The 26,388-nt window shown below is 43.1% G+C and overlaps 1 protein-coding gene across 1 annotated transcript; it reads left to right on the plus strand.

The window, feature by feature from the left end:
* On the plus strand, positions 1-22,979 carry LOC117365944 (NACHT, LRR and PYD domains-containing protein 3-like). Its single transcript, XM_033956921.1, has 5 exons — positions 1-163; positions 4,402-4,688; positions 7,362-9,054; positions 15,271-15,431; positions 22,716-22,979. The coding sequence occupies exons 1-4, from the start codon at positions 72-74 to the stop codon at positions 15,290-15,292; spliced, it is 2,094 nt and encodes a 697-aa protein (XP_033812812.1). The 5' UTR covers positions 1-71; the 3' UTR covers positions 15,293-15,431; positions 22,716-22,979.
* Positions 22,980-26,388: the final 3,409 nt, after the last annotated feature.

Consider the following 26,388-nt stretch of genomic DNA (forward strand, 5'->3'; position numbering starts at 1 on the left):
GAGCGTCCTAAGACTCACTTAACGGAGGAAACGGACGGAGAAAACACGTGCCCGCCTGAGAAGGAAACGACATGTTAGGAGGAAAAGATGCTGGCTTCCTTTGGAGAGAGGAAGAGGAAAGGCTGAGGCAAGAGGCACCCAGGGGCGTGTGGCCGGAGCGGGGGTAAGACTTGATTCCTGGGGCCTCCCCTCCTTTCCTTACCCGGGCTTGGCAGCTAAACCTTTTGGTGCGGTGACTGTATGTATCTGGGGGATTGGAAGAACTATAGTCTACTCATATTAATATAAACACAAATGTAGTGATGAAGAGCAGACCAGCAGAGAAAGAGCAATGCTCGTTTGACATGCAGGAGGGCTTTTTGCCTGTGAGCTTGATTTACTGACTAGGTAATAAATAAAACGAACAAGAAAAAAGTAATTTTATTTTGGGACTAACTAAATATATATTCTGACTAGCTTTTGAAGGTCAGAACCGTAATCCTCATGCCAGGGCAGTAAGAACTAGAGGTCTGCACAGGAACGGGGATGGCGGGAATCGGGAATCCCCCCCCTAACCCACGGGACTCCCATGGAGACCCCCCTCTGGCCCACGGGACTCCCATGGGGACCCCCCTCTAGCCTACGGGACTCCCACGGGGATGGAAGGCTTTGGAAGCAGGGTTCGTCCATATAATATAATGGACGCGTCAGCCTTAGTAAAAGAGGGGGTTTATAAGTTAATTACCTGAACAGAAAACAAAAAAAGGGTTCCACCAAAGAGATTCAACAAGGAAAACAGCAGCGCAAACACAAAAGAAACTGTGGAATTGATGATCCTGTCAGAAGTAATTGCTGCTTTTTATGGGGACGGGCGGGGATGGAGGTAATTCCTTGCAGGGATGGGTGGGGACAGAGAGGATCCTGACGGGGACGGGTGGGGACGGAGAGGATCCTGGCGGGGACGCGCGGGGATGGAGAGGATCCTGGCGGGGACGGGTGGGGATGGGTGGGATTTCTGTCCCCGTGCAACTCTCTAGTAAGAACTAATGATTTACTGAGAGAATTTCTATAGACCTAAAATGAGAGTAAGCTTTCAGTAGGCAGGTAAAGACCCCTAATCATAAGTCAACAAGGAGTAAGTATGACAGTTCTCTTTCCTCCTGAAAAAAAAAGTTAAAGTTCTTTAGGGGTAATTCTCTACAGGTCTAAAGTTAGAGGTTGGGATGCTAGTGCTAAGTGTGAATTCCATAACAGCGGGATCGGGATAGGCCTCGCTGTCCGCCTATATACTCGCAGCCCCACCCTTTTACCCTCTTGACCTTCCCCACTCCTCTTTTACCACAAACGCACCACAGTCTTTGATGGTAAAAATTAGCCACAGCTGTTTATTAATCCAAAACACATTAACATATCATAACTGCAATTAACATCATAACCAAAGAGCTCCTCCCGAGCTACCAAAATACATAGTTCAGTGCCCTCGACCCTGCCACCTCAGCAAGGGTCCGAGGGGTGGCATGTCCCTCATGCCCCTTTTATCTGGGTCACCTGACCCACCAGGCACGGCTCCCCGCCGGCCCACCGCTCATCACCTGATGAGCCCTTGACCCAGTAGCTCGGGAGATCCGCACCCCCGAGCTACTATCAGCTGCCAATGGACGGGTGGGAAAAAGCCGCCCTGGAGGACCCCGGAAAGAGCCGAGTCCTCCAGGGTTCCGGCTTTAAAACCTCGCCTCCCACCAATCAATTCAAAAATTGCCTACATTGACGGGCCCACCGCCCAATCCTTGCTCACTTACTGCCCCCCTAACAAACCCTGGCTGATGGGCGACACGAGGGCCAACCAGCCCTGTGTTATATTCCGCCCATCGACACAGTAGTCTTGGGCTCCTATTTTCAGCTATGCTATGGAATTTGCATGCAGAATTTGTAGAACTTAAAAGCAGTTATGATGTAAATTAATTAGTGGCAATTAGTGCCTCTTAACACCAATTATAGCTAATTATAGCTAATAGACCAATTAGCAGATAATTAAGTTATGCATATAACTGACACTATTTTATAACCTGCATGCACAACTTTGTGTGCTAAGCATAAAATTGTATGTGCAAGTTTTGAATTAGGGTGTGTGTGAATTTTATACCATGAGAAAGCATTGTTGTGAAGAATTTGGTCATGTGCCTGCCTATTCATATATGCCCATTCATAGGCATGGGTTTCAGCTTTGTGAGTACTTATCATTGCTAATATTGAGCAAATTCCTTACTTGTGTCCTTGTAGAAAGAAACAGGTACAAAAAAGCCTGTCTCGAGGTATAAAGTTAACTCTTGGGATTGGTGACTTGACAAGGTGGGGGGGGGGGTAGTGCATTTTTTGAGGGGGGTCTCTGTAGCCTTCTAGAATCTAATACAGATTCTAGAAATACCGGCATGAGGTCAGAGTGAGGGGGAAGGGGAGGTAAACAAATTTAATTGGCTCTCAAATTTGAATTCCACTACCTGTGGTTCCTGGGGTGGTGATTGGTCAGAAAGATGGAAGTTAGGCGGGACCACCTTAAGACTACTTGTAGAAGCCTCTTCTGAGTCGCAGGGCTTTGCCATGCTCCATGGAAGTGGCTTTATTTCTCTCCCACCCACCCTATTTATTTTCAGTATGCATTGATGATTGTACTTTCACTTTGGTTCATAAGGGATGAGCTAGGAGCCTAAATATTCCTGTAAGATCAAGTATTTAAGTGAGGTCAGGTGCTTGAGTGCTGTCAGGGTGAGCAGAGGGAGTGATGTCATCTTTATTGTGTAGCTCAGGTAGTTTTGTTGATGTTTACATGTTAAGGGTTTATAAATAAAGGGAAGATGATTGGGAAGATTGAAGGAACCAGGTGAAGACAGTGACCTGCAATCAGATGGTTGGACACACTGAAAACAACCATGGGGATGACGCTGGAGGACTTTTCCAGACTAGCACAAAACCGATTTCTTTTTAGATCTGCAATTCATCAAGTCGCTAGGACTTGAACACGAGTCGGCACTTTAGGCCGTCGAATGCTGCTGTGGGTGTGGCTAACACCGGAAGTGGCGTTAGGTGTCTTAAAGTGCCTATAGAGGTACGATTCACGTCAAATGTAGGCCTGGAAAACCCTACATTTCTGGCGCCTACCTTTTGTCAGAAGCGTGATTCTATAACTGACATAATTGTATGATTGGCATGCGATTGGTGGCCGCTTTTAAGGCAGCCACCGACAATGGCACCAGTTAGAGAATCTGGGCTTTTAGTGCTGATCCTTAAAGGATCTTTTAAGCTTTTTAGTTGGATAACATTGAATTATGTCTACAAAATTGCAATCCTTAGAAGTTTTTAGACTGAAGCAACCCCCCTGCCGCCCAAGAGATTTCCAATGAAAGGCCTTCCATGGAAAGGGGTTTTGGTCTCTTAAGGCTAGTCGAAAATGTCTTAAAATTAGTCTAATAAAAAAATCATCTTATTTCCATTTTCAAATTATAAACATTTATTAACACAACTATAATATTACTTTATCCTCAAGCAAAAAAAAAAAAGGAAATAAAACACCAAACCTTTTATCTAAAAAAGACCAATCCATTGAGATGACCTGCCTATGGAATGAAGGGGTCCTTTTACCAAGGTGTGATAAGCATTTTATGCACTAAACACAGCATAAAATGACATACCATGAGATCCACTCAAGTTCTTAATCTAATCTAATCTAATCTAAACCTTAAGTTTATATACCGCATCATCTCCATGAGAATGGAGCTCGACACGGTTTACAAGAACTTAAAATAGTGGGTAGAGAAGAAGAAAAAGGATTACATGAACTTATGTGTAGAAGGGGGGAGAGAAAGGGGGGAAGGATAGAGCTACAATTTGCTGAAAAGCCAGGTTTTCAGTTGTTTGCGGAATAACTGAAGGGAGCTCAGGTTCCGCAGCGGGGTGGTGAGGTCGTTCCAAAGACCTGTGATTTTGAAATCAGAAAATCAGCCATTTTACTACTGTGGTATAAATGGTCTTAACATGCATGAAAATAAGGGAATACTAAGGCCACTTTTTACTTCAGATTACTAAAAGGACCCTGGGCTAAAACCTTGGCTGTTTCAGAAATATCTTATCAGTCAGACTTAGTTTCTTTTAATGGTTTAATTTTTGTTACAGTGATTTTGTATTTTATCTTTTTTAGGTACATTGCATTATTGCATTCTGTTTACTTTTTAAATTTGTTTATAGTTTTATCTCAAGATCTAGTGGATCAAACAGAATAGAAAGGGTGAAATAAAATAGTGATACAGCGTTGCATGCGCCTGGAAACACTATAGAAATGATTAGTTATAATAGGTTGCTTTAGTCACCAGGCAGCTCATGACATATCACCCTTTTCATTTTCTCATGATTTTGCTCATTTGCTTTTAGATCATCCTCAATTATGTTCCTGAAACGCAACAGAGAAAAACTTATAGATGAGCTGGCAGACGATGTCAATTGCATTCTTGACCAGTTATTGCAGAAGGAACTGATCACAAAAGATGATTATGAGGATGCAGCGTATGAGCGTGGACCCAGAAAGCAAGTGAGAAGGTTGTTGGATATCATTGATTGTCTGGGAGAGGAGCTTGCCTCAATATTCTGCTCTGTCTGTGCAGAGCTAAAAGAAAGACCTTGTGGAAAGCAAAGGCAGGTGGTGCAAGACCGTTCTTGTGGTAAGTGCTTCATTAAAAGTACCTAGTGCTTTCTTCTTGTTTGTTCATTCTACTTTGTGCTCTTGGGTAATAATTAATATACATTCAGTGTTATCCATGGAAGTATTAGAAAGGGCCAGCTCAGCCTGTGGACCAGGTGAGGAACTGGTGATAAAGGGTGCCACCGCATGGTGTGGTTCAATATTAAAACAGGTGTAGAGAGGGCTCATTTGAAAGTGAAGGTTCTAGACTTAAAAAAAACATATGGGGGATTATGTCAAGGAATTGTTGTCTGGAAGAAGTAAGAAAGCAGTGGTAGAATGGAAAGGAGCTATTATAAGGACAACAAACCATTTTGTATAAGTAAAATTAAGAGGAATCAAAGCCCACTTTGGTTCTCAAAAGTAGTAGCTGAGAAGGTATGGAGAAAGAGGCTAGCTTTCATAAACTACAAAAGATGGCAGAAAGACTGGCAAAAATATCTGGAAAAGATAAGAGAGGCTAGTCAAGTAGTCAGGAAAGCAAAGAAGCAAATGGAAGAAAAAAATAGCAGACACAGTAAAATGGGCGGACAAGACATTTTATCCCAGGACAAGCAGGCAGCATATTCTCACACATGGGTGATGTCACCAACGGAGCCCCGCAGTGGACAGCCTCGAAAGCAAACTTGCTTGAAGATCTCGAGCTTTCGAGTGCTGCACCACGCATGGGTGCGTGTCTTCCCGCCCGAACTAGGGGGCGCATCTCCTGTGAGGATCCTCAGTTATTCTTCCAAAGCTGCTGTAGCAATGTTGCTGTTTTAAATGCACCAAAGTCCATTCAGTTCCTATGGGCTTTGGTGCATTTACCATGGTAGCATGGGTTAAAGAAGTTTGATCACGTAACACCTTATTACTGGCAGTTGCACTGGCTACCGACAGAAGCACGCGTAAAGTTTAAGTTCGCCTGCCTCTGCTTCAAAGTACTATATGGTCTAGCCCCTAAATGCATCAGACTTTTTCACCTTCTCCACCAACAAACACAAGAGAATCTCACACCTGGACTTCGTATCCCCCCAGTCAGAGGTTGAAAACTAAAAAAACACCACGAACACCTTCTCTCACATCAAGCAGCATTATGGGGCAAAGACCTAAAACAATTGCTTTCGCCCTCCACTTACGAGGAATTCAGGAAGCGCCTAAAAACATACCTATTCCTGAAGTACCTAGACAACTGACCCGCACACCACTCTCAACAACGGTTTTCTTGACCTATTTCTCACTCTCTTCTCTCTTCAGATCACTCATTTTGTACCTCTTGTAATCTTTTGTAAACCACATAGAACTTCACGGTATTGCGGTATATAAACTGCTATTATTATTATTAAAAGGGGCCCCTAAGTTGTTTTTTTTTAATAGTATGGCATTAACATTTATTTAGCAACATTTTCTATAATTAGGATGATACATATTCATTTTTTATCGATGCTTGTTGCAGATTTGTTATTCCTCCGATGCAGGCATTTGCCAAAACATGGCCACATCCAATTTTATACAGTAATTTTTTATCAATAAAGCATATTTTACCATACTGGTGCACTTTTTTGTTTCCAGTTTGGACCTTTTCCCTCTGATCCACTTCACCTTTCCATGATACTCCTTTTGAGAATTTTATAGTGTCACCGATGGCCATAGTCCTAAAGAAGGATTCTGGAAAATGTTGTTTAATCCATAATCTGTCTTACTCTGAATGGTGTAGTGTCAATACTTTCATGCTGCCAATATTCAGTGCTATTTAATTGGCTAGAAACGGCGCTGACTGGTTAAATAGTGCTTAACTGGTTAAAAGCAAATATTTATTGCAAGGTAACTGGTTATCTCCATTGAATGTTCGCAGTTTAAAAGCTAAAAGTTATCTACTTATATCTCCCGAAAACCAGCAATTTTCAGCGCCAGGATCTGTATAAGTCCTTGTGTCCAGGTACTCTCTAGTCCACAGATTTTCAACCCAGTCCTCGAGGCACACCCAGCTAGTTGAGTTATTAAGAATATCCCCTGACTAGCTGGGTGCGCCTCTAGGACTGGGTTGAAAACCTCTGGTCTAATTAAGTTTCAAGTTTATTTAAATTTTAATATACCGACCACCAACGTGCACCTGGCCGGTTTACAAATTAAACCTGGATATTCAGTAATGATGCCTGACCATGACCCAACATTGAATGTCTGGGTTTAATTTAGCTGACAACGATCAGAACATAAAAATGCAGATCGCTGCTGACTGAATATTGATTGCTATGTGTGTATTGAGATGCAAGGTTGGGGGCAGGCCAAGGGACAACGCATAATTTTTACAGAATGGTGGAATTCAGTCACTCTACATATAATTTGTATGGATAAATTAGGCTTGCTTTTTTGCGGGTCTAACATGCATATGAGCAGCGATGTATTGATCACGTCCATGTATATCCAGTAACATCATTTAAATGGATGGCACTGCGGTATATACACATAAATTAAACACCAGTGCTTGACTTTGTGGTAGGCAGCTGCTTTCAGTATCAGGCCCTGTTTCTCATATGAACAAGCACTGCCCGTGCAAATAATGAAAAACATTTTTGATGTTTGTTTCTGCGTGGTTGAAAAACTAGTATTTAATTATTTTTTTTCTGTACTCTATAACTGATGATTAAAACATTCTTTATGATTCTCTGTGCAGAATATTTTAAGCTGGCACTGAAACACAAGCAAGTTCTCCTTAGACGGAATGACTGTATGAAGTATTATAACAGTCGGCACGGGGAGAAAATCTACTTTGATGATCATTTTGTGAATCTCTTACTTATCAAAGGCCATTATAGCCTTGAAATCAAGAAACATGAACTCCTAACTTTTGGGCAGCAACGGATCCACTTGCAGAAAACGGCGGAGAGACTCGAGATCAAAATCGAGGAGATATTTCAAAAGCTAACTGACAGGAATGCACCCAAGAAAATCCTAGTAAGTGGTGTAGCAGGAATTGGAAAAACTGTTTGTATCCAAAAGATTCTATATGACTTCTCAAGGACGCAGGCGTTCAGTTTTGACTTTCTGATACATTTTACTTTCAGGGATCTCAACTTAGTAAGCAAGCCAACTACCCTGAGGAAACTCATCCTTATGAAAACAGGCCACTTGTCTGGAGTGTTAGATGACATTTTTCTTAACAGTGAGCGCTTACTGATCGTTTTGGATGGTTTTGACGAATTCAAGTTTTACAATCAGATAGATGTGGATCACTATGTAATTGACCCTGATGATGAAGTAGGTTTGGTAATGATCTTGGGTAGCCTTTTAAAGGGTGAACTTCTTCCTGAGTCAACGGTCCTCTTGACTAGTAGGCCAACTGTTATCAACCATATCCCAGTTGACTGCATTGAACGCTTTGTCATCATTACCGGATTCTCTGAAATAGAAATAAAGGACTATTTTCTAAAATATTTCCAAACCAAAGAGCAAGGCAGTGAAATGTTTGCTTTTGTACGAGAAAACCATTTTTTATTCACGTTATGTTATATACCTGCGTTTTGTTGGATTGTTTGCAGTGTTCTTAAGGAAAGCAAAAACCTTAATATGGACCAACCAAAAACAGTGACTGATATTTATAACCACTATCTTCTTATAATCCTGAAGCATCATACTCATAAAGGACTCTTTGCCAGTAACAAAAGCACCACAGTGCTGGAAACAATCCTTGATCTGGGAAAACTTGCCTATAACACACTACTGAAGCACGAGACAGTGTTCTACACGCATGACTTGGAGCCTTATACTTCTTTGAACGATCTTATGCATAGTTTCCTCGACAAGACCTCTGTTCAAAACACAGAATCTACTGAAGATGTCTTCTCCTTTACCCATTTTACTGTGCAAGAGTTTTTTGCTGCACTGTACTATGCTTTAGAAGAGAATCTCTCAGTAGATATCATGGAGTTGGAAGTGCAGAATAAGTTTGGCCTCGGGTCTGGATACTTGGATTTATTTTTCAGATTCCTTTCAGGGATTTTGTCCCTGAGGAATCAAAAGCTACTTTTGAAGCATTTGAACCTGAAGGGGAGCATCAAATCGGACTCCTATGTTTCTTGGTTGATAGAAGAGCTCGTCAAACACTGTGAAAATGGAGCTTACATTTTGAACCTCCTGCACTGTTTGTTTGAGCAACAGGAAAGCTCTTTAGCCAGCAGAATAGTTCCAGCGGTAATTCGCCTTAACCTCAGCGACAACACGTTTTCACCCATCGATTTCAGTGCAGTAGACTATTTTTGCAGTCTGGTTCAGGGAGACATTCTGGAATTGGATTTAACAGCCACAAACATCAACAGTGGAATTCTACAAGAGCTGCAGCCCATTCTTTTTCGCTGTGCCAATCTCTGGTAAAGCAATAAATGAAAACTACTTCCCATGTTAACTCTAAAAATACCCAAGTAGAATGATGGTGCCACCTTTCTATCCCACTTGTTCAGAGGTTGTGATCCTTACTTATAAGAGGCCTTTGTTTGAACACGGGGGCCAAATCTATCCTTAAGGACCCCTAGGCAGTCGACTTCTCAGGATATACAATATCTTTTTTAAATTATCACACTCTTTTCCACATCTTGCTGTCTTAAAAAAAAAAAATTAAATTCAAATTGCATTAAAGAGTTTGTTTTCCACTAATCTGTACAAACAGACTGGATACTTATGATGTGAAACTATAATTATAGAAATATTGGAAAAGTAGTTCAAGAGTGTCTGTTACCGCAAAAGGGACTTACATTAAGGGCTCCTTTTACTAAGGTGCGCTAGCGGTTTTAGTGTGCGTGGTTTGCACGCGCTAAAAACACTAGCGCACCTTAGTAAAAGGTGCTCTAAGTATTTGAGTCAAGGGGTGTGAAAACATATGCAACCAAGACTTTATTTTTTCATATTTCTATAAAAGCTGGAGGTATACAGTTTGTGGTATAGATTGTAAGGCAAACAGCTGCTTCAGTTGTAGGCAAATATACTGTATGCATTTTAACGGTGGATATCTTGAATAATGAAGATGTTTGAGGGGGTTCGTGGGAACCACTGTTACCAGTCTGAAGAGTTCAGAATTCAGGTGCTATTTATAATGCTACAATAACCTCTGATGGTTCAGTAGACAGAAACCCCAAGAAAGAGAGGGAAAGAAAAGGGGAGAGGAGAGAGCCCAGAAGTGCAGAGGAAAAGTTGTAAGGCCTCGGATATTTATTTGTAGGCATTCCTTACCCAGGCGTTTTGATCAGAAGAGTCTTCGTAAGATAGGGCTCCACAGTTATACAGTTATTTTATTTGATAGGACGCCATTTTTTAACAAAAAGTCAAATCAAAGCGGTGTACAATAAATAAAAACAGTGGGCAATATTAAATAAAATCATAATAAGGGGGAGAGTACACGAACAAATTAACCGAAGTAGACACAAAAGGGCAGGAAAGGTTTACAATATCGTAAGGAAGAAACCAAGCAGATAGGTACAAGAGGGTAGGATACAGAAAGAAAAAGAAAAGTAAAGATACCTGATCACAAGTACAGTAATATGAAAAAATTACAAGGAAATTAAATACCTAGTGAGAATTATGGGAAAATATTGCAGAGATAAAGACTCCCTAGTTTCGAGTCATGGCAGAAGTTGCGTGCAAGGAACTGAATGAGGTGACCTGGATTCCCTGATATTGCTTGGGTTATGGAATACCTAGTTTTGTCAAACTTTGGAGCTCATTACATTTTCTAGTCTCTGGTTGTTTTCAATGTACTAACATAAGAATAGCCAACAGTCCATCTAGTTTACACAGTGGCCAGTCCAGGTCACAAGTACCTGGCAAAACCCCAAATAACAACATTCCATGCTACCAATCCCAGGACAAGCAGTGGCTTCCCCATATCTGTCTCAATAGCAGGCTATGAACCTTTCCTCCAGGAGCTTGTCCAAACCTTTTTTAAATCCAGCTGCTTTAACCGCTGTTCTCACATCCTCTGGCAAGGCGTTCCAGAGCTTAACTATTCTCTGAGTGAAAAAATATTTCCTCCTATTGGTTTTAAAAGTATTTCCCTGTAACTTCGAGTGTCCCCCAGTCTTTGTAATTTTTGATGGAGTAAAAAAAATCGATCCACTTGTACCAGTTCTATACCACTCAGGATTTTGTAGACCTCGATTCTCCCCTCAGCTATCTCTTTGCCAAGCTGAAGAACCCTAACCTCCTTAGCCTTTCTTCATCATATGAGAGGAGTTCCATCCCCTTTATCATCTTGATCGCTCTTTGAACCTTTTCTAATTACAGTAACCCCCTCTTCTACTAAACCGCGCTAGCGTTTTTAGTGCGAGGAGTCACACTGATTGGCCTGTGCTGCTCCTGATGCTCATAGTGTTCTTACAAGTGTTGGGAGCAGCGTAGGTCATTCAGCACGGCTCCCGGCGCTAAAACCGCTAGTGCGGTTTAGTAGAAGAGGCCCTATATCTTTTTTTGAGTTACGTTGACCAGAATTAAATGCAATGCTCAAGGCTTTATAACATTCTTAGTCTTATTTACCATCCCTTTTCTAATCATTTCTAGCATCCTAGGAGCACAGTAAGTGCAGTGTCTCAGCCAGCATCTTAATGTGAAAAGGGGCACTAAGAATTATATACAGTGTAAGAAAAGTAAGGTTTAATATCATGTGAGCCTTGTGTGGCATTGTCAAACTAATGAATGTGATGGATGCAATTAATTGCGCGTATGACACTAATTCTACCTTATGCAAGTTATTTTTTCATAATAGAAAATGATACCAGTTCCATTCACAGAGAGATAGTCATAGTGCGGTGGTCTCAAACTCGCGGCCAGGTACTATTTTGAGGCCCTCGGTTTGTTTATCATAATCATAAAAGTAAAATAAAACACTTTCTTGATCATATGTCTCTTTAGCTATAAGTTACAATATTATTATTAAGACTTAGCCAAAAGGAAAGATTTCTAAACTATAAAGAGTTTTACCTCATGCAAAATTGCCATTTCTTTAATAAGACATTAACTATTTTTTCTGAGGCCCTCCAAGTACCTACAATTGTGGCCCTGCAGAGGGTTTGAGTTTGAGACCACTGCCATAGTATGTAGGTTGTCTAGGTTAGAAAAGGAATGAAAGTCAGGACTTTCAGAAAAGGCAGCATATTTTTCAAAAGACTTATTGAGCATGGAGCCTTTTGTGAAATACATATAAGGCTGCAGGGAAAAATACCTGTCTTTGGTGGCACAAATAGTGAGAACAACCATTTTACAAAAAAAAAAAAAAAAAAAAGTTTTAAAATATGGGTTTTGTATGTGTAAGTGACATTTCCTACTTACATGTGTAAGTTCCTGCTTTTGCAAAAATGTATGTCAAAGAGGAGCTGGTTAAGAAGCTGAGCTCCAAAACTCAATTGTTTGCTGTGTGAGGTGGTTTTGAATACCACAGTAGTAAGCACAGCTCCTCCTCTCAATCGCTCTTTCCAACCCGAGGTCCAAATGAGTAGTTAGCTGATAATTGTGTTTGTCTTGAAACAGGTATAATTACTAATGGAGGAAAATGTTTGAAGTAAATGAGTACTTCCATGTAGATTAGAAGCACATATGGGGAGGGGGGGGGAATTCATCAAGGTGTGGTAAAAGATTACCTTTTACAGTGCCTTGATTCCCCATGGGACTCAGCAACCTTAGAGATTCCAGTACTGCAAGTTGCTGAATTCTCGGATAAGAGAATAATGTTGCTTGTGAACCAACTTGCAGGCAGCTTTATTTCTGTGGCCTGGTACTCCAAGGCCAGCAGATCAGGGCTTCCCCCCCAGTCTTCCGGTTCCCCCAGGCTTCTGGTCCCCCTGACCTAAGCCTCCTGGCACAAGGCCTGCCCAATTGCTCTACACCCCAATCTCAAAGTAGCCCTCTCCCCTCAAAGGGCTACCTTAGTATCATTGGTAGTCTGGGGGAAGTCTTCTGGCAGTCTAGGGCAGGAGCAGTGTCCAGTTCCTCTTGCCTAGTCCTGTACCAGCTTCAAAATTGCACCCTAGCACATGCAAATGGATCTGACCTGGCCTGTGTTTTGGCGGAAAAATCTGCCTGACTCAGGGATCTATAACTTCTACTATAGCTGGATCTCGTACTGATGAGAAGATGTACAACATGTAGATCCTCATAAGAGGGCCAGTAATTGTCAGTCTGAAATGTTGTGATTAGTTTTCTTATTGCAATATCCGTACGGGCTGTATGTAGGAGGTTGTGCAGCAATAACATTTGGATCATGCCGTTGAACTCTGTATGGGAGTCCATCTTCCTTCCTTATGTCTTGCTTTTGGTTAACTTTGGTTAACTTTGGTAACTTTGGTTAACTTTGGTTAACTTGCTTTTGGTTAACTTTAACCAGAAGAACACCCCCCCCCCCAAGAAGAATCCCCCGGAGAGTGGCTTGAGCGTGTGGGAAACCCACACACTAATATAGCATAGGCCTCTTTTTAGCACAGTAAAAGAGACACTTAAGGTTTTGTTGCAATCTTATAATTTTTCCCTAGCATTTGGATTAGAGCAGTGACTCGTAAACTTCTGGAAGCCGTGGCACACTAAACCCTGTGCCGCAGCTGGGGGGGGGGGGGGGGCGGCATCTGGAAATGTGTGGCCATCAACACACGTGATGTCATCACATTGACGTCTGTGCATGCGCGAAGGCCCTCCAGATAGGGCCCTGAGCTGCCTGTGAGGTGGGGGGGATGCTGCAAGAGGAGAGGCGCATAGAGGAGCAGAGGGGCCGGCGCTAGCTGACTGCTTACAGAACGTGCCTCTCACCGCGAGAGACACATGTAGGCAGTCAGCTGGTGCCGGTGCCTTTCCTCGCCGGTGTCTTACGGCACATCCGGAATCTCACCGCAGCACATAATTTATGATGCACTGGATTAGAGAGTAATTTTGTTGTTCTTTTCTTGGATTTGTTTCTATAGGATTTTTTTTTTGTGTGTGTGTGAATAATATCTTTATTGATCCAAAGGAACAAGGACAGCTACAACAAAACTGTAAAATCATGCAACATAGGTACATTAAGGGTTCCTTTTACTAAGGTGTGCTAACTGATTTAACGTGCACTAAATGCTAAAACGCCCATAAGAATACACTGGGGGCTTGATTTTCTTTTGGACACCAACTTTGGCGGCTGCTGATCACGTGTCAATCATGCGTTGGCGTCCAAAAGGGAATTTTGTCTACATTCCTGGTCAGACATCTGAAATGTAGGCCAGCATTTTGCAGGCCTACATTTAAGGCATTTCTCTTGCTTACGCCCGCCTACAACCACTTCTGGGTGAAGCCATGCTCACACCCCACCTTGGGCATGCTTAACCATCGCTAAGCATGGACGTAGACACTCTCCGGAGGCCTACAGTGTGGGTGTCCTGCCTCGGAGTGCTTTTTTAAAATGTCCAGATTGGCTGCCATCGGGCCATGTGTTTTCGAGAATCAGACCCTGGGTGTCTTAGTATTTAGTGCTCACTAATTAATAGCGTGCACTAAACCAGTTAGTGCACCTTAGTAAAAGGACTCCCAAGTTAGTATAATACAAATATTGCTCTAGCTGCACAACAGGAAAATTAGAAGTCCTTGCCATTAAAGGGTAGGTAGCAGTCAGGGCAGGTGATATGTTGAAAAATATGATTTAAGTTTTTTCTTTTTTAATATTGTAAACTGCTTTGGTCTGTTTAATTTTGGCAGTATAGCTGATTTTTTAATAAAGCATAAACCATAATTTAATTGAGGTTAATCATTCTGATTATTGACCCCTTAGTTTAGGTATGTTGAATAGGAGGCCTGAACTATAAAGATGGTGGTGGTGAGCCACAAATATATTTATTTAAATATCATGGCCAGTATTTAAGCGTATTGATCCCTTCTGCTGAAAATGCAACCCAAGAGAAATCGGTAATAGTGGACAAGATGTCCAGAAAACGAAATACTATATACTGAGCACCTTTTTAAAAAAAATGTATTATCTGATTAAAGAAAATATCAAGAAACCAAACCTTTCTATCTTGACTCCCTGCTCCATTGAATCCTACCTTGGTTACACTTTCCAATGTACCTTGAAGCCACCATTGGTTTATTTCCAAAAAGACAAACAATTATTTAGAGGAAAATCATGTACTGTTTACTGGACGGTACTTAAAAAAGGTGCAATCCCAGATTGGCTGACCTCGATTTTTCAACTTTCCCACTGACTTCCTCTTTGCTTCCATCACCTCCCTACTGGAAATAATAATAATAACTTAATTTTTATACCGCCAACACCCAAAGAGAAGCAACAGTACAATATACAGTTTTGTACTAAAATGGAAGAAAGAGGAAGTTGTGCTTGGCATAAAATTAGAGCTAGCCATGGAGCTTTAGCTGCTGTGACTTAATTTTTAAATAGATCTGTTCTTAATTCAGATTGTAAGCTAATACTGTATAGCCTCTGACTGCTTCTGTCGGAAGTTAGTTATAAGGGTCTATCAAAGCTTAAAACATCCATTTCCTTTCTGGGCATATAAAACTGAGCATAAAGGTACAGTAACTATGCTGTTTTGCCGTGACATCAAAAAGTGGTCTTTTTATTCTTCCAGCTTCAAAGCAATACATGGATGATTTTCTGATGCCACGTTCAGTGTTTCCATGGCAACCGAGTCTCTTAACGATCAGTTAGAGAAACCAAAGCAAATTGGAGAATATATTGCAGTGGAAGTCATCAGTCAGCCTGAATGAATTTTACATGTATTTGTCACTAGTAAGTAGCATAATTAAGGCTCACTAGGATTATATTTCATTGAACTACTCTGTGTAAAAGAGCTGCCACAGGCTTGGGTGATGCTGGTAGTACAATATTGGCCCTAATTCTATATGTGACATTCAGAATTGCGCATGGAAATTTGGGCACATGCAATTTAATTGAAAAGCCAAATAGTGCTGATAATTGGGCACTAATAATTTTCAGCGCTAATTAGCATCATTTAAAGTTTGCTCGCACATTTTTAGATGTCGGGATCTGCGCATAAATTTTACATGTGGATCTGAGAAGGCAGTGTGGCTATGGGCGGAGCACAGGTGGGTCGGGGGTGGTCCTGGAATTTACACACTGTTTTATAGAATAAGGGAGATCTGCATGTAGTTTAGGTGTGCAAATTTGTACCAAACCCTCATGCCTAAAATTGGGCATAGATCCTGGTGCCAAACGCTGGACTATAAACAGTGTCCAACTCTGAGACTGTTTCTAGAATAGCTCATAGCCTGAAGTTTTTATTGGTACCAGTTTTTCAGCATCATACATAGAATTTTGGCCCATATGCGTTCCTAGATCTTTTCACTTACTGCAGTGCTAATGCAGAATTATTTTAGTATATTCAAGTTTATTATGGTTTCATATACCGCTTTAATACCAAAGCGGTTTACAATATAAAACTATTTTTTTAAAAACCCAAAAATAATTAAAAACAAGGGAAAGTACATATATATGTGAATTTGAATTGTCAAGACATGGCACGAGAGGAAAAAAGGGGAGGGTTTACAATTTATAAAATACAAAATTGAAAAGGTAATGGGAAGAATTATATGGAGAGGGGGGGGAAGACTTAGGGCTCCTTTTATCAAGGTGCGGTAGGCGGTTAATGCGCTGAAAACTGCACGTTCAACCGCCTGCCGCGCTAGTCGCTAATGCCTCCATTGACGAGGCGTTAGTTTTTAGGCTTGCCGCGGGACTTAGCGCGTGATGAAATGTCAGACGCGCTAACTCCCGTAGTGCGCCCTGATAAAAGGAGCCCTTAGTGATCCATTTTTCTAAATCTCAAAAGCATCTTTAAAGAGAGAGGCTTTAAGGCTCAATTTTATCTTTCATTTCTCTTAATTCTTTTAGAATTAAGTCGTTTAGAAATAAGTCCAAAACCTGTTTTCATTATCAGCACTTGGACGTATTTTGACAATGTTTGTCCAAGTGCTGACTTAGGCCGGTTTTTGGACGTTTTTCTCTTTCGATTATGAGCCCCTATATGTCCCATCCATATCACCTGCTATCTCTTCCTCTAAGAGATCTCGCATATTCTTCAGCGGTTGGTAATGATTGCAAGAAAGCAGTAGGTTGACAGTTGGAGCAGAGGATCAAGATTGGCAATTGGGGTAGAGAATCAAAGAGAGCTTGATGATCTTCAAAGATTCTTGCTCTTGTAGTCTATGCACATTTATCATCTGAAAATATAAAAGAACCCACAGGTACTAACTCACACATTCACTTCGGAAATAGGATACAGTACATACCTTTAATATGATGCCAGCTGCAAAATGATCAGCTCACACAGCTTCTGGTTTCAGATGGACAGTATTCATGGTAGTTTCTAACTTCCTGTGCTTGGGGAGTGGACAATGAAAGATCTGACCTGCAGAAATTGCGATTATCTCTACAATGCACAGAAGTGGAATATCAAGGAAAAAGTCAAAGAAAAGAAAAAAAATTCCAAAGAAGTTCTCTAAGATACTAGTGTGTATTTCAGTTATACCCCCTACTCTGTCCAGCCCAAATGGGGCAGGGTCTGACCAGGATGATCAATCAAATATGCACATGTGATTTTCAGAATCTGGCCAGGCTAAGAGCCCCTATATAGAAAAAAAAGTTTCTCTTCCTCAGTTACTAACTGATAAGGGAAGTATAATTTTTGTAAATCTGAGTACAAGTATGTGAATTGCTTGTTTGTACTAGATAAAATTTGAATAAATAAATAAATAAAAAAGTTTGCGACACAGTTGTCTAGTGTTTTAGAAATGTCCCCTCTGTTGTTTTTCTATTGTAAACCACTTAGACTTAACTTTTGTTAATATATGTGGTATATCAAATAAATTAAATTAAACTGAAGTGTGGACCTTGCAATGTGCAGGTGTGTTTGCCACAATACATACAAAAAGAAACTGTTAAGGAGTCTAGTGGAATACATTATTTTGTAAATGTTTGATGTGGTTTTAAGGCACAATTGAGGTAAACATAATTACCCCCACCCCCTTATAAATGAGCTGATACCTTGTTTTGTAGTAGGTGCATAAACTAACAGGGAAATTTCTTTAAAATAATACATGTATTGCCAAGGTAAAATGTGAAATACAGTGGTACCTCGGTTTACGAGTGCACCGGTTTGCGCGTGTTTTGCAAGACGAGCAAAACATTTGCAAAATCGGTGCCTCGGAAACCGAGCATGGCTCGATTTACGAGCACCCCCCTGCGCAATCCGGCACCCCCCCCTGCGATCCGGCATCCCCCTGCCTCGAACCGGCACCCCCCCTGCCACGATCCGATCCCCCCCCCGCCACGATTGGGCACCCCCCCGACACGATCCGACATCCCCCCCCGACACAATTGGGCACCCCCCCACCGCTTCTTACCCTCATCTGGGCTCTTGAAGATCTGCTACTTGTGTGCTGGGCCTTGAGCATCTGAGCATGCTCAAGGCCTACGAGTTCACGTTCTGAACGTGGACGTGAACTCGCAGGCCTTGAGCATGCTCAGATGCTCAAGGCCCAGCAGACGAGTAGCAGATCTTCAAGAGCCCAGATGAGGGTAAGAAGCGGCGGGGGGGGGGTGCCCAATTGTGTCGGGGGGATGTCGGATCGTGGCGGGGGGGGTTGCCCAATCGTGGCGGGGGGGGGTCGGATCGTGGCGGGGGGTGCCGGTTCGAGGCAGGGGGGTGCCGGATCGCGGGGGGGGTGCCTGATCGCAGGGGGGGGGGCCTTCGAGGGGAGCAATGCCGGTTCTCGGGGGGGGGGGGAACGCATCAAAGCGAGTTTCATTATTTCCTATGGGGAAACTCGCTTTGATAAACGAGCATTTTGGATTACGAGCATGCTCCTGGAACGGATTATGCTCGTAATCCAAGGTACCACTGTATATGTATACTGGCCAATATTCACAGCTATGTGGCTGACCAGGAATGGCTCCTGAACGGTCAAATAGCATATAGCCGGCTGTCCACCGATATTCAACAGGAGATAGCCAGCTAACGTCCGCTGAATATCAGGGTCATGGCTAGCCTGGTGACCAGCTAAGTCGTATGATATAGCCAGTCACTGCCAATATTCACTGTTTTGCCTACTAAGGCATGTGACCAGATAGACCCGCCTAAAAAGCAGGTCTACCTTTAGCCTCTAGGCCTTAGCCAGCCAGTAGCTGAATATTGGATTGACTGGCTAAGTCTGTGGTAATGAACCTCACCCTGGAAATTCTATGCTGGTGGCCGGATACAGCCCTGGTATTGAATATCCGGGATCACCGCAGGAGGTTACCGGGCTGCCTTCCTCCCAGAACATGCCCCCTTCAAATTTTTACATTCTTTGGCATCTGCACCAGATGTTTAGTTAGGAGGGGGTGTCAAGGGGATTAGTTCCTCCCCCAAACGGATTTGTTCTGGAAGCACCTGGTAACTATTATCTCCACCTGGTGGTCATATCCAGTTAGGTGTCACCCAGAGATTTTATTTGTTGGTTATGCACCATCAGTGTCTATGTTAAAGGAAAGAAAAGTTTTCTTGCACAATTTATATTGTACGACAGGTGTGGGAGGAGGAGCAGATAATCCCCTTTCAGGCCTTATAGGAAGAGTATAGTTTATCAGTTGTGGACTTCTTTAGGTATACGCAGTTACGTACCTTGAAGGCTCGTAGAGAGAGAGATGATTTGTCTATTTTAGAGACTAATTTGGAGTGGGCATTGGGCCAAAGGGGGAGGTCGGGGAGCGATTTTTAGATTATATTTGGCTTTATTGGGCTTTTCTGACCCGATTTCTGTTTATCTAGAGCTTTGGGAGAGGGATCTTCATTTAACATTTACACCTAAACAATGGCGCAATATCATTTCCTATTTATTTAAGGTTTCCTTGGCTAGCCACTTGAATGAAAATGGGTATAAAATGCTGTTCTGTTGGTACTGCACCCCTGTTCGGATGAGGAACTGGTTTCGCAGAGGGGATGGGAACTGTTGGCGCCTTTGTGGTGCTCAGGGAGATATGTATCATGTAGCATATCTGGTGGACTTGCCCGAAGGTGGTTCCCTTTTGGCGATCAGTTCTTGATTTGGGGTGCAGTATCGAGAACAGGTGGAACACTGTTTGTTGAGTGTCTGCCGATGGGGATTTGCTCTCAACTTCATAAATTAGCTGCTTATATTTTTGTATCTGCTTGGTTAGTGTTGGCTTGGGAATGAAGGAAGCCTTCATTCCCGGCTTTGACGGCTGTTTGTTGTAAAATAGATTATATATTTTTGATGACTAAATTGACAGCTTTGAAATCCAACAACCTGACACCTTTTTCTAAGGTTTGGGACCCTTACATTGCTTGGAAAGATACTTGTTCTCCCTCAGTTGTACTGTGAATGTATATATTTTTTTGTCCTTTTTGTTTTCTTGCTTCTTTTGCTGGAGATGGTATATTGCGCTCGGGAGGACCACCCTGGGGTGGGAGGGGGTCTTAATTTGTTTTAGTCTGCTTCTGTGAAATGTGACATTTGCTATATTATTTTTGTTCTGTGCTGTTGAGTGTTTTGAGCTTGTGGATATTTTGTTTGCTGTAATTGTTATTTTTGAAAATTTCAAGAGTTCTGGGAAAAAAAAAAGTTTTCTTGCACAAAGCAATGTTGATGGCAAAAACCCCCAACATTTTGCTGAGCTGATTATTCCTGTAGCTCCCAAGTCTGCAAGCCAGGAGTACTAATATATTAGTGCTGTCTCATAAGGAATGATTAGCAGTGTAAGACTTTGATTATCCTCAGGTGCTTTGAGGCATTTCTGGTCTATGTTCCCACAGAGAGTGAAAGATGGTTTACTCCACTGTACAACTGGATCTTCACTGTGCATTTAATTGAGTGGGTAGAGGAGAGGGAGTGGTGCTGAGGGAGGCTGGGGGGGGTTATATTAGGAGGGGGGAGGATTAAAATTGAATACATGTTTCCTACATTAGTATCTACTGTTGTTGATGTGATTGCTTGCTTGGAGTATCCTTACTTGGCTTTGCTTGCTTGGAGTATCCTTACTGATTTTCCAATCTAGTCCAATCCTTGGTCTTATATACCGAGTCATTCACACTAGGGGCTCGATCCGGTTCACAAAATTAATTAAAAAGACAAAGGAAAACAGTGATTGGGGAGAAAATTATTTTTTTATAGTCCCTTATTTATCAGTTAAAAATTTCTGGAAAAGATACGTCTTCAAAGTTTTCCTAAAAAATGTCAAAGAGGGAAGAAGTCTAATTTCTGAAGGGAGATCGTTCCAGATTTTTACCAAGGCAAACGCCTTAGAGTGAGAAAGCCTACCTAAGGTTTTAATACCCCTAATCTAAATCTATGTATTTCTATTTTACAAAAGGTCTGATTTCTATGACATTAAAGCTTGTCTAGCCTTCTGATTGGCACATGCAACTAGCAGCACTGTAAAACTGTTATTTACTTTAGTAGCATCTCAGATAATTGGTATTCAGTTAACTGGCACTCTCAACCTACTGGCAAAAAAATTGTCTCCCATGCTCCTTAGACAACGTTAAATTTGGTGCTCCTGACCCAGCACTCCCTCCAGCCCCAGAGGCATCAGCAGCAGCCACAAATCTTCCTCTCTCCCTCCAGCTCATGAAGCATCGCGGCAGCCACAAATCTACCTCCCTTTCTCACCCAAAGCTGTAGCGGCAGCCAGTGAGCAGAGAAAGCATTGGTAAACAGGCTGCTTCCGGCCAGCCCCAGCAGGGCCTTTCCTCTGCTGAGCCACTTCTGACATGGCAGAAGAAAGACCCTGCATAGGCTGGTCTGAAGCTGCATGTTTAATGGCGCTTCCTCTGCTCTCCGGCTGCTGCTACATCTTCGGGTAAGGGGGGGGGTTGTTTGGACGATCTGCTGCTTCGAGAACGAAGGGAAGAAGGGTTGTCGGGACCGGCTGTACTGCTTCAGGAACAGAGGAAGGAAGTGGTGGGAGAAGGGAGAGAAAGTGGGTGAGAAAGAAGGAAAGAACAGATGTACCTACAGCAGGGGTGTCAAAGTCCTTCCTCGAGGACCACAATCCAGTCGGGATTTCAGGATTTCCCCAATGAATTTGCACGAGATCTATTGGCATGCACTGCTTTCATTGTATGATAATAGATCTCATGCATATTCATTGGGGAAATCCTGAAAATCCGACTGGATTGCGGCCCTCAAGGAGGGACTTTGACACCCCTGACCTACAGGTGGAGTTGGGAGATGATAGAGTGAGGTGGGAAGGGAGACCAAACTTAGTTTTATACTAACTTTCAAGCAACCAGAAACTATATTTATCCGGCATCCACCAATCCCCATGAGTGCCGGATAACTTCTCCCTCCATATTCGCTGTGACAGGGGATTAACAGACCCGCAAATACAGAACAACCGCAAATAACTTTTTCATATGTTATTCACTGTTTTCTATTAAAAACCATCGTGAATATGGTGAAACTGTGAATAACATGATGGGAGACCTAACCTGTTCCTGAAGGAGAAGCAAAACACGGTGAAGAAAGTGCTGGGAATCAGCGATTTTCTCTGTAAATGCTTGGAATCAGCGATTTCTCTATTCAAGCTGATGTAATTTTGGGGGGAGGAGCCAGCAAGCTAAAAACCCTGAATAATCGAAACTGCGATTGCTGAAACCGCGAATAAGGAGGGAGAAGTGTATACTAATCATTTCTATAGCACTACCAGACACACACACTACTGTTTACAAATGTAGATGTCATGCAATCCTTCTAAAGTGTCCTCATGACCCAAAGCTACCCATTCCTGAATACTCCCTATAATCTACCTCCTTTTTATTTATTTTTTGCCTGTTTATCTGTGTTGAGTAGACTGTAAAATTTATGAAGCAGGCACTGTTTTGTATGTGCCTCTGCAATGCTGTGTACGCCAGGTAACCTAACACAATCATTAATATCCACTCTTTCTAACGGAGCAAATATTTTAGTCATTTTGCTGCTGTAACCATTACCATCTTCTGGTTTTACTTCCATGACTCAAGATTCCAATTTCATTTATGTTTTGTATTTTCAGAATTATTGGGAGCAAAGTGCAAGAAAGTGAGATTTTAAAACTGAGAGAAAAGCCCAGTGGAAGCCTCATCATATCTGATTTCAATGAGACCTCTGGCAGAGACTTTTGGGAGGGCTGGTTTCAGTGGATATTTCAGAGGTGTGAAACGTGTACCGATGACAAACTGGTCTCTTTCTTGACAAAAGTTTGTCGGGGGCTGAGTCTGTATCAGGATATAGACTGGGCCTGTGAATGGTGTACCAAGATGGCGAAGATGCTACAGAAGAGAATGCAACACTGCCTTGTGGACAATGTGAAGAGGAGGATGCATGCTTTGGAGCAAATCTTCAGTGCTCCAGCGGTAAATGGGAAAATGCAGCTTACCTTGGATTCTTAAACTAGAATGACAAAATTGAACTTAGCTCTCAGGCACAGCTGAAACATAGAGCAGGTTCCAGGAATGCCAAGGTTGTCCAGAACTACTGCTTGATTATTATACTTGTTATAATTCAAAATGAAATAAATATCCAGAACAGGTGTGGGCATCTACCAATATTTACTGCAGTTTATTTCTAACTTCATTCACTTGTAGATGCGATTTGGTCTGATTTGTGTATATTTCACTGATCCAGAAATTCGTGTCTGAGTCACTTCCTAATGCCCGAATCTTATATAATAAAACGCTAGGCCGCGCATGCGCAGTTCCATCGCGTGGGTCCGTTTTCCGTGAGATGTACAGCATCTCAGACCGAAACACTCTCTCTCCTCCCCCGAGACGGATGTCGGACACGGCGGCTGTCTGCCCGTGCTGTTTTTTTGATCTGCCCTGCTCCTTGCCTGAAGTCCTCTCTCCTCCCCCGAGGCTGATGTCGGACGCGGCGTCTGTCTCCCCCAAGGCGGATGATCTTATGGGAATCAATGTTCTTCGCTCTGCCCTGCTCCTTGCCTTACTATATTTTTAAGTTGAAAGACTAGGCAGCGGCTCCTCTCAGGATCCCCACCTGCGTCGGAAGTCCAATGCAGTCGGGGATCTTGAGAGGAGCCGCCGCCGCCGTGTCTTTCAACTTAAAAATATACTAAGGCAAGGAGCAGGGCAGAACGATCTTCAAAATGGCGGCAAATCGATCTCCGTTCCTCCGGAGGGGGTCTGGGAGGAGAGGGATCGCGGCCACACCGAGGAGCCCAGCAACTTTCCGCTGTCCGGGACCCGACTCATTTGCCGCCCCCCCCCCTCTTCCCTTACTGCGGGCCCGACTGGCGATTTAAGCAGCGTGTCAGCAGTCTTCACACGCTGCTTCGGGCCCTTCTACTGCCCTGATTTACTCTGGCACGTCCGGAACAAATCAGGGCAGTAGAAGGGCCAGAAGCAGCGTGTGAAGACTGCTGACACACTGCTTAAATCGCCAGTCGGGCCCGCGGTAAGGGAAGAGGGGGGGGGGGCCACCAAATGACTCGGGCCCGCGACTGTTTGTAGTCGCGACTGTGGGAAGGGAAAGAGGGTAGAGGAAACGCTAATGCAGGCACAGGGAACTGGTGTGGGGGGATGGAATGCAGCTTTGCACAGACAGACAGAGGGAGGAAGGAAGACAGAAAGACAAGAAGAAAGACACAGGGGCAGGTGCACAGGGAACTGGTGTGGGGGGAGGAAATGCTGCTTTGGACAGACAGACGGAGGGAGGGACACAGAAAGACAAGAAGAAAGACACAGGGGCAGGTGCGGGACAGCAGGAGTCGCGTCAGGAGGGGTGCGGGATGCCGCAGAGGGAACTTTTCCAATGGGTGCAACTGGGCGGCTGTCGGGAGCCTCTGATCACGGGCAGAGCAAGGTAAGTGTATCATAGGGATAAGAAGGAGGAGGGGGGGGAGAAAAAGGAAGGGACGCCTACTGCTGGACAGGGGGAGAAGGAAAGAGGTGCTGATGGACGGGGGTGGTGGTGAAGAAAAAGGAATGGAGGCCTAATGTTGGACAGGGGGAGAAGGAAGGTGCTGCTGGACAGGGGGGAGGTAAAACAAAGGGAGAAGGGCTGCTGCTGCATAAGGAGACCTGTGAAGGGGTGATGGTGGACACAGGGGAGGTAAAAGGAAGGGAGAATGGACAGGGGGAGCAGGCAAGGGGTGGTGATGAACAGCCAAGGAAAAAGAAAGACAGAAAGAAAGAAAGCGGCTAAGGAGAGAGAGAGAGAGAAAGAAATAAAGAGAGAGACACACACATATATTCTAGCACCCGTTAATGTAACGGGCTATAAGACTAGTTCTATAAATAATGCTATGAGTTGTGGTTGTGTGTGCAGCTTAATTAAATAACAAACCAATTAGCACTGATAAATTGGCTTCTTAACGAGGAATTATTAGAATTAATTGGTTTCAATTGAAAATTAGGGATCCCTGCCTAAAAGTTTTTGCGTGACCCCCTAAAAGGGGGCTTGGAAATGGGAGGGCCATGGGCGAATCAAAGTTACACGCATAATTATTGAATCAGGGGCATCCTTGCGTAATGTTAGGCCTGAGGTTTTACACTGTATTTCTGTTGGTGCAAATGGTCATGCCTAAAGTTAGCTTAGCTTTCAGGGCAGTTGAGGGGGTGTAAGGCTGAAGTGTTGCCTAGGGTGCCAGCTACCCTTGAACTGGGTCCAAGTAAATGGCAAGTATAACCTTAAAACTGTTAAGAAATCTGTTTAAGGTTATATGCAGACTTTTACTAGTGCAGGGCTGTGGAGTCGGTAGATAAATGTTCCGACTCCGACTCCTCATTTTTTTGTACTTCAGACTCCGACTCCAGGTACCCGAAATTTCCTCCGATTCCGACTCCTCGACTCCAACTCCGACTCCGTCTCCACAGCACTGGTTAATTTTCAGATCGTTAAAATGGAATGTCAAGTTGAGAGAAATGAGCATTTTCGACACCACCTTCTTTTTGCTTTTAATCAAGGTTCTAAGGCCGCAGAAGCTGCTCGCAACATTTGTGCTGTGTATATAGTGGGTGCTATAGCTGAAAGAATCACTCGTGATTGGTATGCCAAGTTCAAAAATGGAGTCGATAGATAAATGTTCCGACTCCGACTCCGACTCCTCAGTTTTTTGTACTTCTGATTCCGACTCCGACTCCAGGTACCCGAAATTTCCTCCGACTCCGACTCCTCAGTTTTTTGTACTTCTGACTCCGACTCCAGGTACCCGAAATTTCCTCCGACTCCACAGCCCTGCACTAGTGCCACATTTTACCGTGCTTGAAATAAACATATTTCTTATTCTTGTAGAGTTATACAGCTGGATATTAACCAGTGTGTCTGTGTATATTTTAATTGAGTCTGCTCAGTCTGATAATATTTTGACTATCAGTGTTTGAGTTGATATGAGAGAATGACGGGGGGACAAATTTTTCCCCGTCCCCCACAGGAACTCATTTTCCCGTCCTGTCCCGGCAAGTTCTTTTATCCCAGGACAAGCAGGCAGCATATTCTTAACGTATGGGTGACGTCACCGACGGAGCCCCGGTATGGACATTTTAACTAGAAAGTTCTAGTTGGCCGCACCGCGCATGCGCCGGTGCCTTCCCGCTCGACGGAGGAGAGCATGGTCCCCAGTTTCTTCGTTTCCGCGGAGCGAAGAAGACGCATGTGCTTTCAACGGCTGTTGAAAACTCTCTTTTTGCCTTCCCGCTCGCGCTTTTTTTTTAGATCTTTTTCTGTTTTTC

The sequence above is a fragment of the Geotrypetes seraphini genome, chromosome 1 (genome assembly GCF_902459505.1).
Source record: "Geotrypetes seraphini chromosome 1, aGeoSer1.1, whole genome shotgun sequence".
NCBI classification, from domain to species: domain Eukaryota; kingdom Metazoa; phylum Chordata; class Amphibia; order Gymnophiona; family Dermophiidae; genus Geotrypetes; species Geotrypetes seraphini.